The sequence below is a fragment of the Phaseolus vulgaris genome, chromosome 6, assembly GCF_000499845.2.
Source record: "Phaseolus vulgaris cultivar G19833 chromosome 6, P. vulgaris v2.0, whole genome shotgun sequence".
NCBI classification, from domain to species: domain Eukaryota; kingdom Viridiplantae; phylum Streptophyta; class Magnoliopsida; order Fabales; family Fabaceae; genus Phaseolus; species Phaseolus vulgaris.
The window spans coordinates 21,968,943-21,984,743 of NC_023754.2; the positions used below are offsets into that span (position 1 = coordinate 21,968,943).

Consider the following 15,801-nt stretch of genomic DNA (forward strand, 5'->3'; position numbering starts at 1 on the left):
ATTAAATATATTATTGTATGAATGACAAAGTAGAAAAGAATGTCAAAAAAGGAAAACACTCCATTTTAGATAGGTTTTCTCTCAAATCTTTATACATAAGAAAAATGAGAAAAATCACATATCAAGTCTTTCCCTTCTCTATATTCCTTGATCCAAATAATCAACTCTCTCATTTCTCTCCACATTTCTTGATCCAAATAAATATGTATTCACGTTCTTTCCCTTCCTTGCATATTTTTTTATCTAAATCATGGATATGTATTAACGTTATTCCTCTAACAATACAACTCTTGATTCAACAAACCTTAGTGAAAACTAACTTTTACTTATTAATATAAAAAATAAAAAAAAAGGTTGAAAGAGAGAGAAAAGAGATGTGGTCGGAGAGAAATTAGTGATGAAGAAGACAGGGAGTGGATGTTAGCGGTGTGGGGCCACCCAGGACGTGACATTTATGGGTGCGGCTATCAATCGAATTCAATAGCTAGAGTCGTAATTGTTATAAGAGGCGGGGGTATTTTGGAGATTTGGCGGGTTCCAATTAAAGAGAATCGTGGCATTGATTTTTTGACCATGGCCTATATATATTATTGTATCCTCAGTAAGATTCTTCATTCCTTCTTTCTTCTTCGGTCATAACTAAACTCCACTATCCTGCACCAAAGTGCCAAGTCACAACACTTTTTCTTTCCAATCTAATTTCCACCAACTTCCCAACACACCAAACAACACCTTCTCTTCCATTCTCCAACTCCAACCCAACAGATCCAGCACTCCTCAACACACACCAAGATTCACCTAGGTATTCAATTTTGATTTAACTAAAACATTTTTCTTCCTTAACTTCAAATCTAACTGCAGTATACCCACATGAATTCTGATGATTTTGTTAGCTTAATTTTCGTTGACTTTTCTTCTTCCTTCATGCTTCCTTTCAATCTAATTATAGCTCCGAAACAACCGCTGTTTTTTGCTTTGTTTCTTGTTCTCAGTTGCCATTGCGTTTCATCTTTTTTCCCTTTCTAAATTAGCTCCCTTGGTTGTTATTCCAAAACCTCATCCTTAATGGGACCACTTTCTCTTCTCGTTCTGCTCCTTTCCCTGGTCGTGGACGAATTTTTCAGTCTTTGACTTCTGTTTTTGTGCAGCTAGTGTAATTCAAAACTTCTTTGGTAGTAACCCTTTTTATTTTTTTATTAACTTCAGTTGTCGAAATTTCTCGCTGTTTGCTTGATTTGAATTTTTGATTTGTTTTTTGAAGATGTCTCATGCGGGAGGCTGCTAGATTGTTCCATCCAAAAAGCTGAGTTGACCTTAGTCACTGACGCAACAGTATGGATAGAAAAACGAAATATAAAGTCTTGAAATTTCCATTCTTATTGCTTTCGTTTTCACCGTTTTTTCGTCAGTTTGTAATTTCTTAGAATTTTAAGATTTCCCTTGGTTATGTTGTTTCTGAGAAGATTCAATGTACGTGTTGAAAAAACAATCATACGCGCCTAACAGGAAACATAGATTAAATTTTTGTTTGGCCTTATCCGATTTTTCTACTAATGAATAGTATTGTTTGTCCTTTTCTACTGAGTTTGAGTATTCGTCCATATCCAATGTTGGAGCAAAGTTTAGAAATTATTAATGAAAGTTAGAACTTGAACTCACCACTGACCTTTTGTGTGTCTTTCTTATAGCGTGAGAATGTTAGAGAAAGTGGAGGAGGAGTTTAATATGGAGAAAGTTATAGAAGAATTTGAGTTATTGTCAAAGGATGCGGAAAGGGTTCAGAGGGAAACTCTGAAAAAGATATTGGAAGATAACGCATCAGCTGAGTATTTGCAGAGTTTGGGTCTCAATGGAAGAACTGACCCCGAGAGTTTCAAGGCCTGTGTTCCACTGGTTACCCACAAAGAATTGGAACCTTACATATACAGAATTATTGATGGTGATGCTTCTCCTATCCTCACTGGCAAGCGCATCACAACCATGTCTTTAAGGTGGAGTTTCTTTCCCCTTCTTTTTTTTAATCTTGGTGATTAAGCGAGAAGTTTCTAAATGATATTCTTGCAGTTCTGGCACTACTCAGGGGAAGCCAAAATATGTACCCTGGAACGATGAATTGTATGAAACCACAATGCAGATATACCAGACCTCTTTTGCCTTTAGAAACAGGTATTCCACCTCACTTCTTATCCCTTTTTAGTTCAACATCAGTTAAGATTTTTACGGCGTGAGCTAATTAAATATAATTTTAAGCTACATTTATATTAGTTGTTGTAAAAAGTAATAAACATTAACCATTTATGTCAAGCTGAGAGCAAATGATACTGTGAAACACTTCTATTAGAACATTCTTTTTCTTTTTTTGACAATTAATGATTGGACAGGAGTATACAAATCTTATATTGTTGGTGAATTTTAATTGAAAAAAACCCAATTTTGGTATATTCTCTGTTCTCATACAATTGCATTCCTGCAGAGAGTTTCCCATAAAAAATGGGAAGGCTTTGAGCTTTATATACGGGAGCAAACAGTTCAAAACAAAGGGGGGTCTGGCAGCCAGAACTGCTACAAGCAATGTGTTCCGTAATGCTGGTTATAAGTGTGCAATGAGGGCACTCCAATCCCAATGCTGCAGTCCAGACGAAGTGATATTTGGTCCTGATTTCTTCCAATCCTTGTACTGCCATCTGTTGTGTGGTTTGATTTTCCGGGAGGAGGTTCAATTTGTGTCTTCTACATTTGCTCATAGTATTGTCCACGCTTTTAGAACCTTTGAACAAGTTTGGGAAGAGCTGTGTATTGATATTAGAGAAGGAGTTCTCACCAGCCGTGTCACCGTACCTTCCATTCGAATGGCTATGTCTAAACTGCTCAAGCCAAACTCGAAATTAGCCAACTTGATCCACAAAAAATGTACGGGGTTGAGCAACTGGTACGGCTTGATACCAGAGCTTTTTCCCAATGCTAAGTATATTTATGGCATCATGACTGGGTCAATGGAGCCTTATTTGAAGAAGTTGAGGCACTATGCAGGGGAGCTGCCTTTATTAACTGCTGACTATGGATCTTCTGAGGGATGGATAGCAGCAAATGTGAACCCACAACACCCCCCTGAGTGTGCCACATATGCTGTGCTTCCTCACATTGGTTACTTTGAATTCATCCCTCTCTCAGATCTTGACAACACCAGGGGTGAACCAGATTTCCTTTGTATTGATTCTCAGCCTGTGAGCCTGACAGAAGTCAAGGTCGGTGAGGAGTATGAAGTTGTTATGACCAATCCAGCAGGTACTGAATTCTTGTTTGATTAATTTTATTTTAGTTTATGCATCGCATTAATGAATGGGAGTGAGGAGGAGTAAGGACTACCACCTTCTTCCTTCTTTTAACATGCAAAACCTGATGCTGCATACTGTTTGAAGCAACATATATTAATTAGTTCTTCTCGTCTAGAAAAAAAAAAGGTTGCAATACAAAATGTATCTTTCATATCTGACGTGTACCTTGTCATGAGCGAGCTAATAAGTTATCAATGACATCTATCCGACAGTTTTTTTTTATAATGTTAAATTACTATGATATTTGCTCATGTGCTTTTATGTACCTCACTGCCTCAGTGCTACATATGTTGGCCTAATGCACGATGGGGAGGGTTTGGTCTTTCTCATATGCATCCCCCTCTGTCCAAATTTTTGAGAAAACGTAAATATTTTATTATTTTTATGGGATGAAAGAAAACGAAGTGGGTGCTTTGTATGCGTGGTGACATGATCTTTCATGGGACCAACTTCAAGAAATTTCTTCCTGAGGTTTGTAAAGTTACATTATATACCTATAAAATATATAACATGCAGCAATTATATATAATCCTGCAAGTTGCAAGTTAGACTCAGTCATTTTGTTTTGGCAACTCTTTTTGGATTTGCATGCGCTTATTTCATGGGATTAGTTGTATGACTCGACCTTGTCTGAGTTGTGCTCTTTAATTTTGGCTGCATGCCTCGTTATATATATATAATGCACTGTTTGGAAGAGTAGCATAGAAGCACAGTATTGGTAAAAATCTTTTTCTTTTCAGACAAAACTGAACATCAATCTAGTCATTCTAACCTGTGGAAAAAATTACAGGATTATACCGGTATAGATTGGGGGATGTGGTCAAGGTTATGGGATTCCACAATTCAACTCCAGAACTGAAGTTTATTCGGCGTAGCACTCTTCTGCTCAACATTAACATTGACAAGAACACTGAGAAGGATTTACAGTTAGCTGTGGAAGCAGCTGCAAAGTTGTTAGCAGAAGAAAAAGTGGAAGTAGTTGATTTCAGTAGCCACGTTGATTTATCCGAAGAACCGGGACACTATGTGATCTTCTGGGAAATCAGTGGGGAAGCAAGTGAAGAACTACTGCACGAATGCTGTAACTGTTTGGACAAGTCTTTTGTTGATGCAGGCTACACCAGTTCTCGCAAAGTAAACTGCATCGGTGCCCTCGAACTACGAGTTGTTCGGAGGGGAACATTCCAGAAGATTCTGGATCATTACCTAGGACTAGGAACCGCTGTTAGTCAGTACAAGACACCAAGATGTGTTGGCCTTACAAACGCCATGGTGTTGCAAATCTTGGGTGAAAATGTTGTGAATAACTATCTCAGTACTGCTTTCTAAAACTTGTGTTGGGAATAACAAACTGCAAACAAAGTTGGTTTAGTTTTACCACATTTTGTCACTTTCTATCTGTTTCACATTTTTACGATATCATGTCATTTTTAAGTAATTTAATAACCTTTTCAGCTAAAAAGGTTAATAGGTATATATGCTTCTATGAAATTGACTTTTCATGTTATATTATTTTTGATGCATTGGGTCCTACAAAGATATGATTTCTCCGTAGTAACTGGTCTAAAAGCGAATCCCATTGAGAATTGTTCTCCAACCACAATTTGTATATACTTAAATTGCTTAAACTGTAGTGTAAGAGCTCCATTAAAAGTTGTGACTAGATAGGGGAGAATCCAAATATATCTTGCCTTAAAGATTGGATGATAAAAATTGTGGAGACAAGATGAGCTTGGTTAGACATATACGTGTGTAGTTTTTGGGCCCAAAAGACAAACTATGCACCAATAAATATCTTGGTAACACTTCACGATTCTCCATCACAAGAGGATAGTGGCCAACAAGTTTCATAATGCTTCTGTTCTAGCATTCTATGCTCATAAGGTGGGGTTCCTTATCCACAAAACTTCAAACTTTATAGTTGTAAAAATTGAAGGAAAAAACAAGTTGAGATAGTGGAGGTGACTCGTATTGGGTATATTTTCCGAATGCAAATCACATCTTTTATTTTATTGTCTTCTTGTATTCCACCAATACAAAATTAAATTATATAATAAGGTTTTAAGGTTATCTTTCTCTTTCGAATCTTAGATATTCAAATTTTAGGTTTATGAAAAAAAAGTGCATGCTTTTGCTTTCTCTATTTTTTTTTTAATTTTGAAATTGATATATTTAATCCTCTAATCTTTGAAAAAAAAACTTTTTATATTAAAATTTAATGTTTAGTGATAATTTTGTTGTTGGCAAAACTAACAAAAAAATTAAATTCGTATAAAATGTGATATTACTTTTTTATACTTAATTTAATATTTAGGGACGATTGTTTACAGTGGTAAAATGCTGATAGAGTTATTAAATTTACATGATTTTAAAATTTTAAAATTCATTCATTATTTTTTTTAAAGTAAAAGAATGAAAATGTAGTTGACGAAAATTCAAGGAATAAAAAATATATTTAACTTTCTAGACGTAGTTATATATATATATATATATATATATATATATATATATATATATATATATATATGTTGTATCTTGCTTTTGTAAGTTAAGTCTTGATACATGAATGAAAGTGTTTTCCTTCTTTCCCAATTCCTCTATACACATCCTACTATATGAATTCTTTTGCCCTTCTACAACTTTCAAGAACCGTGCAGCAGCTATCAAGAATTTTGGACTCAGCTATACACACCATATTCTCTAAGCCAGATTTGAAGAAAGAACGTATAGAAAGGAAAGAACAAGTAAAAGTTTTAAGAAAACAATTTTAAAATTTTATTCATAGAAGGTACAATACAACGTATTATGGCCTTATCTAATAATCAAAAGTTAATGAATTATATTGGTCTTAATGACCAAAAAGCTAATAAACTAAAAAATAGTGTTATCGAGAGCAGGTTCCTTGGTGTCAGATTTCATTGCAGCATCAAAAATTACTTTTATGCATTATCCTATCAATGAGTTGAAGGTGGTGGATAATCATAAAAAACATCATCCGAAGTTTTCATGTTTTCTAATGAGAAGTTTGACCAGTAATCCATATTTGAGTCAAATTTAATGTGTGATAGATCTATGTGTGACTGCTCTTTCTGAGTTTCCTTGTGAAGGGTGGAAACCTCATTTTCACCATCATTTGGTATTGAATTTTTCAAACATTCACCCTCATTTGGTATTGAATTTTCCAAACTTTCACCCTCATTTGAATTTTCCAAACTTTCACTCGCATTTGGTATTAATTTTTCCAAACTTTCACCCTCATTTGGTATTGAATTTTCCAAACTTTGAGGTATAGGAGAGGCGTTGTAGTGTTGGTTAGTATCTGAGTTGATAGGAGAATTACGAAAGTTGTCTTTATGAGTAATTTCTTTTTCAGGATCAACCATAACTTTGTTGTTTTGACAGTGAGAAACAATCTCCTCATTACATGCTGTAACAGCAGGCTGAAAGAATTGATTGATTGTCATTACATGATCTATACCTCGAAATTGAATTTTGTCTTCCAAGGGTCTGTCACAATATTTTTTTTCAATTATAGACTCATTTATTGCTTCACTATTTTTTCTCTTCTTAGACTGCGACCACGGTACATCGCATGACTTTGTGTTCTGTACATAGGAGGTGGTAGCAGCACACAGACCTAACAAAAGAAAACAAAAATTACTCGCAAATAAGAGTTAAAAAAAAAAAATCATTCTTGATTTTTTAATTGACAATTAAATAGGGAAAGAAGTTTTTACCAGAAGGGTTTTGATGAAAAGTTGCAGATGATGCATTGTTAACCGGGACAGTTATCAGGATTGGCCTCTGAAAGGCATTGTAAGTATTGACAATATTGTGCATGTTTTCCATCAATTTCTGGACTCTATATTTTTCTTGAATGATCAAACACCTTTCTTTATCCAAGATTATCTTTTGTCTTTTCAAAGATATATATTCCGCGAGTATTTTTCCCAAATTAAAGGAAGTGTTGGATAGCTAGAAAACAAAAATGAAAGAATTAAAGAAATTTGCATAGAAAGAATTAGAAAAAGAGTTGTGAGTTGTTAATGGAGGAAAAGTGTAACGTGACTAAGTGGCGAACCGGCGAAGAGGGAGGATGCCTCCATGCGGAAGGCGGCTCGTGTTTGGGATAAGTTGTTGGCGCAGAGATAACGATCTACTATTAATGTAACTTGAGATGGAGAAATATTAATCTTTTCCATAGAATCTTCCACTTTCATTGTTTCTTGCATTACCATTTTCTTTTATTTTCTTCTTCTGATTCTTGATTTTGATGAGAGTGACCAATTTCAAACTTTGAAAAGAGTGAAAGGAAGATATTCTTATTCACTTATTTATGGGATGGTCATGGATTAGATTTTGAAAAATCCAATCCAAATCTAAATATTTAGATTGAATTTTAAATCTAAATCTATATTTTTTATAAAATTAATTTGGATTTTTACAAAATCCAAATCCAAATATTTGGATTGGATTTTAAATCTAAATTCATATTTTCTATAAAACCAAATTGAATTTCTATAAATCTAAATCCAAATCAAATTCAAACTCATATTTTTGTAAAACAAATTAATTGGATTTTAAATTTAAATCTATATTTTTTTAAAAAGCTGACATAAAAAATCCAAATCCAAATATTTGAATTTTTACAAAATCCAAATCCAAATATTTGGATTGGATTTTAAATCTAAATTCATATTTTTTATAAAACCAAATTGAATTTCTATAAATCTAAATCTAAATCCAAATCAAATTCAAATTCATATTTTTGAAAAACAAATTAATTGAATTTTAAATTTAAATCTAATTTTTTTAAAAAAACTAACATAATATTAATATAATAATATGTAACAAATAGTTTAATATTATATAAATATATAAAAAATATAATAAAATTACAATTTAATAATATTAAAAAACCAAAAATTATTTTAAGATGTCTGAAACTAGTTAATTTTATTTAAAGATAAAGAATCATATAATATAAAAGGTCTATTAAGTAACTGTTCAATATGTCCTGGGTAAGAAAAAAAAGGAGGTTTTAAAAATGCTAATCTTCTGTTAGGTTATTATATGTTAATCTAATTCAAATCAAAAGTAGAATTATGTTTTAAAAACTAAAACAATTGAATTAGGCTTAAAGAGTATAAATTGTTTAAACCCTTGAAATCCAATTATTTTTTGTTCGGAATAGATGAAATCAAAACGTAACTCTTTTTTTTTCATCTATGTTAATAATAAGCATGTGTCTTTTTGGGTAAATTTTCTATCTAGCACCATTTACACTTTTATTTTCCTAACTAGCACCCTTTTGTTTTTATTTCCCTATTTAGCATCCTTTTGTTTTTATTTCCCTATCTAGCACCCTTTTATTTTTTATTTCCCTATCTAGCACCATTTCAAAAATAAATAAAATAATAATAAATTATTATTTTTTGATAATTTTAATTTTGAATGCATTAAAAAATAAGTATTTTTAATGTTTAAAATAGTTAGAAATATAATTAATGAATAAAGAAATGAGTTTTTACAAAATAAAAAAAAGTAATAAATTAAAAATGCTTAGTTTAAAATTATTTTTTTAATAATGAATAAAATAAAAAATTAAATCCGACAACAACATAAAAGTTGAATCTATAAACATAAATTAGTATTTTTATTATTATTATTGATGATGTAATCATGTTAATTTCAAGTAAAAAATACATAACATAATTATAAAAAAACCAAAGTCAATTAGTATTAATTAATAGTGGACACACAAATAATATTGAAGTGTTACACTTAATGCTTAAAAATGAGAAGAAAAAAATGCAAAAATAAATAAGTATAGAAAATAAAAACAACAATAAAAAAATAAACAATGACAGAAAAAAACAATAACTAAAAACATATAAGATATAAAATAAAGGAAAAACAAAATAAGATATGTAACAACGTGCCTTTTTAAAAAGCCAACAGAAACATTCTTCCCACCACAATACCATTTTTTTTGGTTTTTCTTCTTTCTCTCTCTCCATATTCTCTTCTCTCCCTCTCTCCTAATTTTCTCTCCCAAACTTCATCTATTTTAGAATCTGATCATACCACGCTGTAGCAGAGGAGTTAAGAAACATTTCTACCCGATCAGATTTTCAAACAGAGTAAGTTCATTTTTACTCTAAATATCCTTTGTTCTCTGTTTTTCCTTAGGATTTAGTCATCAATCTTGGTGGGGTCAGTTGAGAAGTTTAATCCTCTCAACTTATTCTATTATATACTGAAATTTTGTTCTGTTTGGATAATTTGCATTAGGCCCGTAAATCTTGAAGCTTATCCAAACGGTGGGGAATAAAATTCTAAAAGTTGCTTGGAAAGCAAGCAATTGAGGTAAGGGAAGCTAAATTTAATTTTTAATAGCACCCTAGGATAGAAGATCTGAATGCGGAAGGGACGTGGTCCCAATATTCAATATGTTGTGTGTTTATTTATATTGGGTTGTTTGTTTATATATTACTTAAATTTGTGGAAATATTGGGTTTTGATGATTTAGTATTAATTTGTTATTTTTTTTATGTCAAATAAACTTTTGAATATTGTGGATAACTTTTTGAATAATATTGTATGACAGAATGGTATGAAATTGAATTCATACATTTGGGATAATGTATGGACTGATAGTTGCTGTGTATTAAGTATTGATGCCTATGTGGTAACAAAGATTTCTGAGCTTCACTGATGATCTAAGTCACATAGACTAAGATATCAGGTGGTGAGAAGCTGATGGGGGAGTTCATGCACACCGTGACATATGAGATGCACGACTTGGGTTGTATTGAACTTACCCTGATCATTTCTGTTGGATTCGCTGGTAATCTTTGGATCAGGTGTTAGTCTCTGGTAGGACTTACTTAATACGGGTCTTCCGGAAGACGTTGTTTGTTGAATATTCTGGATGTGTAGATCCATGTGAGATCTATGTGATTGTTTATTGTTGAGGTTTGATGAAAATTGAATAATTTGAGAAATTGATCATGTAATTTGGTTTTCTCTTTTGATTTAATTGTGTATATTATAAAATTCTATTTTAACAAGCTTACCCTTGCTTTTCTTGCTGTGTTTAAACTACGATGACTGTACTATGTACACGAGCAGATGACCATACAGGTGCAGGAGAGCCTTAGAGGTTACAGAGTTTTATTTTGAGCTGTGGATATGTAAATATTTGTATTTCTATAAATCCTAATCATGTATTAGGAATGTTTTGAAAAACTCCAAGTTTGTATAGAAACTGGTAGAACTTTTATTATAATAGTTATATGTAAATTATGGGGTGTTACAAGATAAATATACAAGATATAAAAAAAAATCCAAACAAGATAAAAATAAGAGATATAAGACGATACTAAATAAGTAGATGTTGATCATAAAAAGAAAAATAAATGAAAGATGATCATTTATTTAATATTTTCTTCAATGGTACATTAAATAGTTTGTGTGAAATGAAACATAATTAAGGACGAGAAAAACACAATCCAATAATGTTGGGACATGTTTTTTTTTTGTGTTCGATCATGTTGTTATCTTATGTCAATATCAGTCCTTATTTGACTTGACTTAGGTCTCCCCTTTGAGGTTATTTTCATGTCAGGACTTGGGCTTAATATTTGACTGGTGTATGCAGGCCAATACTCTTCATTTTTTAGTTCCATCAAATAGTCTTTCGTAACATGAAAGATATGTTGCAATGTTGCTCTTTTTATTTTCTATATTTATTTATTTTTACATTTTTCTTCTTCTCATTTTTAAGCATTAAGTGTAGCAATTGCATTAGTTTTTTTGTGCGTTCAATGTTAATTAATACTAATTGACTTTGATTTTTTTATAATTATGTCTTGTATTTTTTACTTGAAATTAACATGATTACGTCATCAATAATAATAAAAATAAATACTAATTTATGTTTATAGATTCAACTTTTATGCTGTTGTAGAGTTTAATTTTTTATTTTCTTCATTCTTAAAAAAAAATTAAACTAAACATTTTTAATTTATTACTTTTTTATTTTTATTTTGTAAAAACTCATTTATTTATTCATTAATTATATTTCTAACTATTTTAAACATTAAAAATACTTATTTTTTAATGTATTCAAAATTAAAATTATAAAATAAAATAAATTTATTATTTATTTTTGAAATGGTGCTAGATAGGGAAATAAAAAATAAAAGGGTGCTAGATAGGGAAATAAAAACAAAAAGGTGCTAGATAGGGAAATAAAAAGAAAAAAGTGCTAAATAGGAAAATAAAAGTGTAAATGGTGCTAGATAGGAAATTGAGCCGTATTTTTAAGTTGAAAACATTAAAAATGGTAATTTTTATCTTGATAATTTCTTCCTACACCTCCATACTGCCATTTGATAAAAATATAACTTTTATCTCCATAATTTCTTCCTACACCTCTATAAATGTTTTCATTCCAAAAGTACCATTTGATAAAAAAGTGAAGATTTTTTTTTTCATTTTTAAATTATATATTTCGTACACCTTCTAAACTCTAAATTTAAAATACAAATTTTATTCTAAATTTAAAGTTCATAATACAGAATTATATTCTAAACTTTAGAATTTATAATACAAATAAAATTAGAATTCAAAATAAAATCTTAATTTTCAAATTAAAAAGTTAAAAATATATTTTCTAATTTAGAATACAAAATTTAAACAAACAATACATATATTTGAAACAAAAATAATGTAAACCTTAATATCTAACAAATTCAATACAACAATCATACACATAACAAACATATCATTAGTTTGAATACAACATTTCTTACCTAAAATAAATTGTGTATTTTTTTCGTCTGATAGTTTATTTTACCATTTTTTCCGTTATTACCAACTTAAGAAATTTTGTTTCTTATTTAGTTTTTTTTATATATATATACTGGTGGTATTTTTTTTATGATAATAACATTTTAATAATGAAACATATAATAGGATATTGATGATCAAATGTTGTGATTTAAAAAAAATCAAAGATAAATAGAAAATTAGTTTATAAAGAAACAAGTTATTAATGGATATAAACTATAAAAATAAAAAAAGTTTTTTTACGCCATCTAGTATTAACGGTATATTTTAATGATGTCCTAGATAACCAAAACCATCAAAATGATGAATTTTTAAAAATTATTATCTATCTTAAATTAAATGATAATATAAAATTTTAAAAATTAAAACATAGCTGTACTATCATTAAAAGTTAATTGTTAGACGCAGTTGTTTATTAAAGTATTACGATGAAATATTTTGATCTCTCATTAATGATATTTTTTTCAACATTATCTTTATAACTATTATTTATAATAAAATATAGTAAGTAATTTGTGTATACGTATGCAAATATGTTTGGTCCAATAATTTTTTCTAAAAGTCATATAATTAATAAAAAAAAATTAACCTTTTATTTTATAAATATTTATCATTTATTGTTATATTTTCTAATATTCAACTTTTAAATATTTTATTAATTAACTAATAATTTAACTTCTTAAAAAATAAAAGTTAGATCATCAATTAAAATTATTTGTCAGATGCACTTCTTTCTTAAAGTAATTATACTAAAGATTTAAGTCTATGACAATCTTATCAAAACACAAATCAATGTTTTAACATTTTATTGTCAAAACACTTCATTAAAATAATTAGGAGTCTTATCAACTTTTATTGACAACTTCTTAAGTTACTACCTAGTCAATTTTAAATTTCCATAAGTATTTTATTTTCATTGCAGTTATCATTTAATATAAGTCATACTAAATATGGTAGAGATGGAAGGAACATTCCTTTATTAATCTACGATATAATATCACATTGCAGGTTCTGTTACTATTACTTTATAATTCTATCACATGATATATATTTGTTCTAATCTAAGAAATTTTCTCCAGTATTTTGATTTTTTTAGTTCGTCTATTATGTTATGATTATTGTAGAAGTAATTTTTTAAAAACTTTTAAAATAAAATGTTATAATAGTATTATTAATTTTAATAGTTACAACGCTTACAGGTCCCGATGATTATACCAATTATTTATATAATTTTAGATATTTCTCGTATGACTACAAATTAACATTATAAAAAAAGTTTAAATATAATGAATTTTTATTTACTCTAAAATTTACTTGATTTTTGTGTTTTTTATTTTATTTTGTCATTGATGAGCATATATTTATTCACACTCACTAGCCTTATTCATAGATTATTGGACTATAATAATAAATAAATCCATTGTTTTAATTAATATTCTTATAATTGGGTTTATTTGGGCCTTAACTATTATTATTGTTAATTTTGTCTTTTTAGAGTAAATTATCGAGAGGAAACATCTTTGTGAATGGGCCAAATATGCAAAAGTCCAAGTTGCTTCTTGAACCAAAACAGACAAAATATTTTGAGGAGAAGAAAGAGAAAATAAAAGCTACAAGATTCCAGAAACAGAATTGGAAGCAAATCTTCTGCAACATAAAAAGAATTATGGAAAGTAAAACGGTTTAGAAAATCTAAACTGCAATATTTTCCCAAGATATTTGGAGCAGAAAAGCCTATAAAAGGACACAAGCATCAAAGAGAAAAGAGAGAGTTTCATAACGTTTTCTTAGTTTATTTTCTTCTTAGTAATTCTTTTGTTTTGCCTCCGCATGGAAGGCTAAACCTTTTTGGTTGATTCTTTTGTAATTCCCCATTGAGTTCTGAGGTTTTGTTCAATAAAAGTTTCGATTTTTAATTCTCTATAGCAGTTGTTTTATTGTCTAATCTCCTGGAAAACTGGTTTTTGTGAGAGGTTGTACTTGAATGCGTGATTGAGGGTCTTCCTTATCTTAAACTTTGGTTTCTTAGTTAGTTCGCATTATTCTAATTAATTTCTTGGGCGCATGATTCAAGGGAGAGGAGGTAAGCATTCTCATGGAGTATACGCATGGAACAAAATGGGTATTGATTAAACTAGTAGACGCATGCTTTACTTGGTGAGTTTCAGTTGAATCAGATCGGCGCATGTTCAATTTGGTTTAGCTCTGTTGGAGGATTGAGAAAAGATTAATTTGAGAACCTGTGAAGAATTCAACGGTGGAAGAACTTGGGATCAACCGCTTTTTATTTGCTATTTTAATCTCTTTTATATTTTTTGCACAACTATCTCAAACATTATACTATTATCTTTCTAGTGTTAGACAAGTCTACGCTAGAATCATATTAATTTGACAGCAAAACGACAACTATCAAATTTGGCGTCGTTGCCGGGGAATTCAATTTGATTTTGGTTATCAAGTTTTTCTTTCTTATCTGCATAATTTTTTTTCCCAATTTTTTTGTTCTGCATATTTAACCTTTATTTTCTTCCTTTTAGTTTTTATTTATTTATTATAGCAATAAAAAAACGAAAAATAAAATAAAAAAATAAAAAATCTAATATTTAGGATATCTGTTATTTTATTTTATTTTTATTTGTTTTTATTTTCTTTATTTATATTTTTATCTTTATTTTTTTTATTTGTTTTATTTTCTTTCTTTATATATTTTATCTTTATTTTGTTTTTATTTTATTTTATGTCATATATCTTTTATCTTTATTTTATTTTTTTTGTTTTTATTTTATTCCTTTATATCTTTTATCTTTATCTTATTTTGCCTTTATTTTATATATTTTCTTTTTTTAGTTATTTCTTTTGTTTTGTTTTTGTTTACTGTTTTTATTTTCTATATTTTATTTATTTTTACATAATATTTTTTTTCTTTTTTCTTTTTTTTCTCTCTAACTATTTTTTTTAAAGCATTAAGTGTAGCATTTGCATTAGTTTTTATTTTTAAATTGAAAGCAATTCAGGGAAGACTCTGGCTAGGAAAGACTTGGTTTTTAAGTTTGTCCGCTTGTGACTCACCTCTCTTTCCTGGGAGTTTACTTGGTTTGCTTTTCAATTAAAAAAAAAAAAGTTTGCTCTGAGGCGTCTAATAGGTGTTGGTGTCCATTACATATCTCCCCTGTTTTCAATTCTAAAATGGAAAGGAAATTAGCTGAACAAATTTACAATTATGATAATCATTGTGAGCCATATTTGCAGCAATCTTCACAGTTTTATAAGCAATTTTTACAGCAATGTGAACCCTACTTTCAACAGCCTCAAAATTATAATTCATATTATCAACAATGTGAGCAGCCTTTGCAACAATGTGAACCCTACTTTCAACCGCCTCAACATTATAATTCATATTATCAGTAATATGAACAGCCTCTGCAGCAATGTGAACCTCACTTTCAGCAGCCTCAACGTTATAATCCATATTGTCAACCGTCTTATGAGCAACCTCAACAACAATCATATTATCAGCAAAACTATTTTGATGAAAGTCAAACATCTTTTCAACCATTTGTGCAAACTGATAATACTCATCGTAATCTTGAAGAACCAACTTTAGAGGAGT

The 15,801-nt window shown here is 29.6% G+C and overlaps 1 protein-coding gene across 3 annotated transcripts; it reads left to right on the forward strand.

Moving 5' to 3' along the window:
* The first annotated feature begins 573 nt into the window (after positions 1-573).
* LOC137831884 (jasmonoyl--L-amino acid synthetase JAR4-like) lies at positions 574-4,712 on the forward strand. 3 transcript variants are annotated; one of them, XM_068639769.1, is made up of 6 exons: positions 610-802; positions 1,262-1,332; positions 1,689-1,991; positions 2,065-2,166; positions 2,474-3,285; positions 4,126-4,712. In XM_068639769.1, the coding sequence occupies exons 3-6, from the start codon at positions 1,696-1,698 to the stop codon at positions 4,662-4,664; spliced, it is 1,749 nt and encodes a 582-aa protein (XP_068495870.1). In that variant the 5' UTR covers positions 610-802; positions 1,262-1,332; positions 1,689-1,695; the 3' UTR covers positions 4,665-4,712. The 3 variants fall into 3 exon arrangements, with proteins under 3 accessions (XP_068495869.1, XP_068495870.1, XP_068495871.1); XM_068639770.1 differs by having other exon boundaries at positions 716-1,172; XM_068639768.1 differs by lacking the exon at positions 1,262-1,332 and having other exon boundaries at positions 574-802.
* The last annotated feature ends 11,089 nt before the right edge of the window (positions 4,713-15,801 follow it).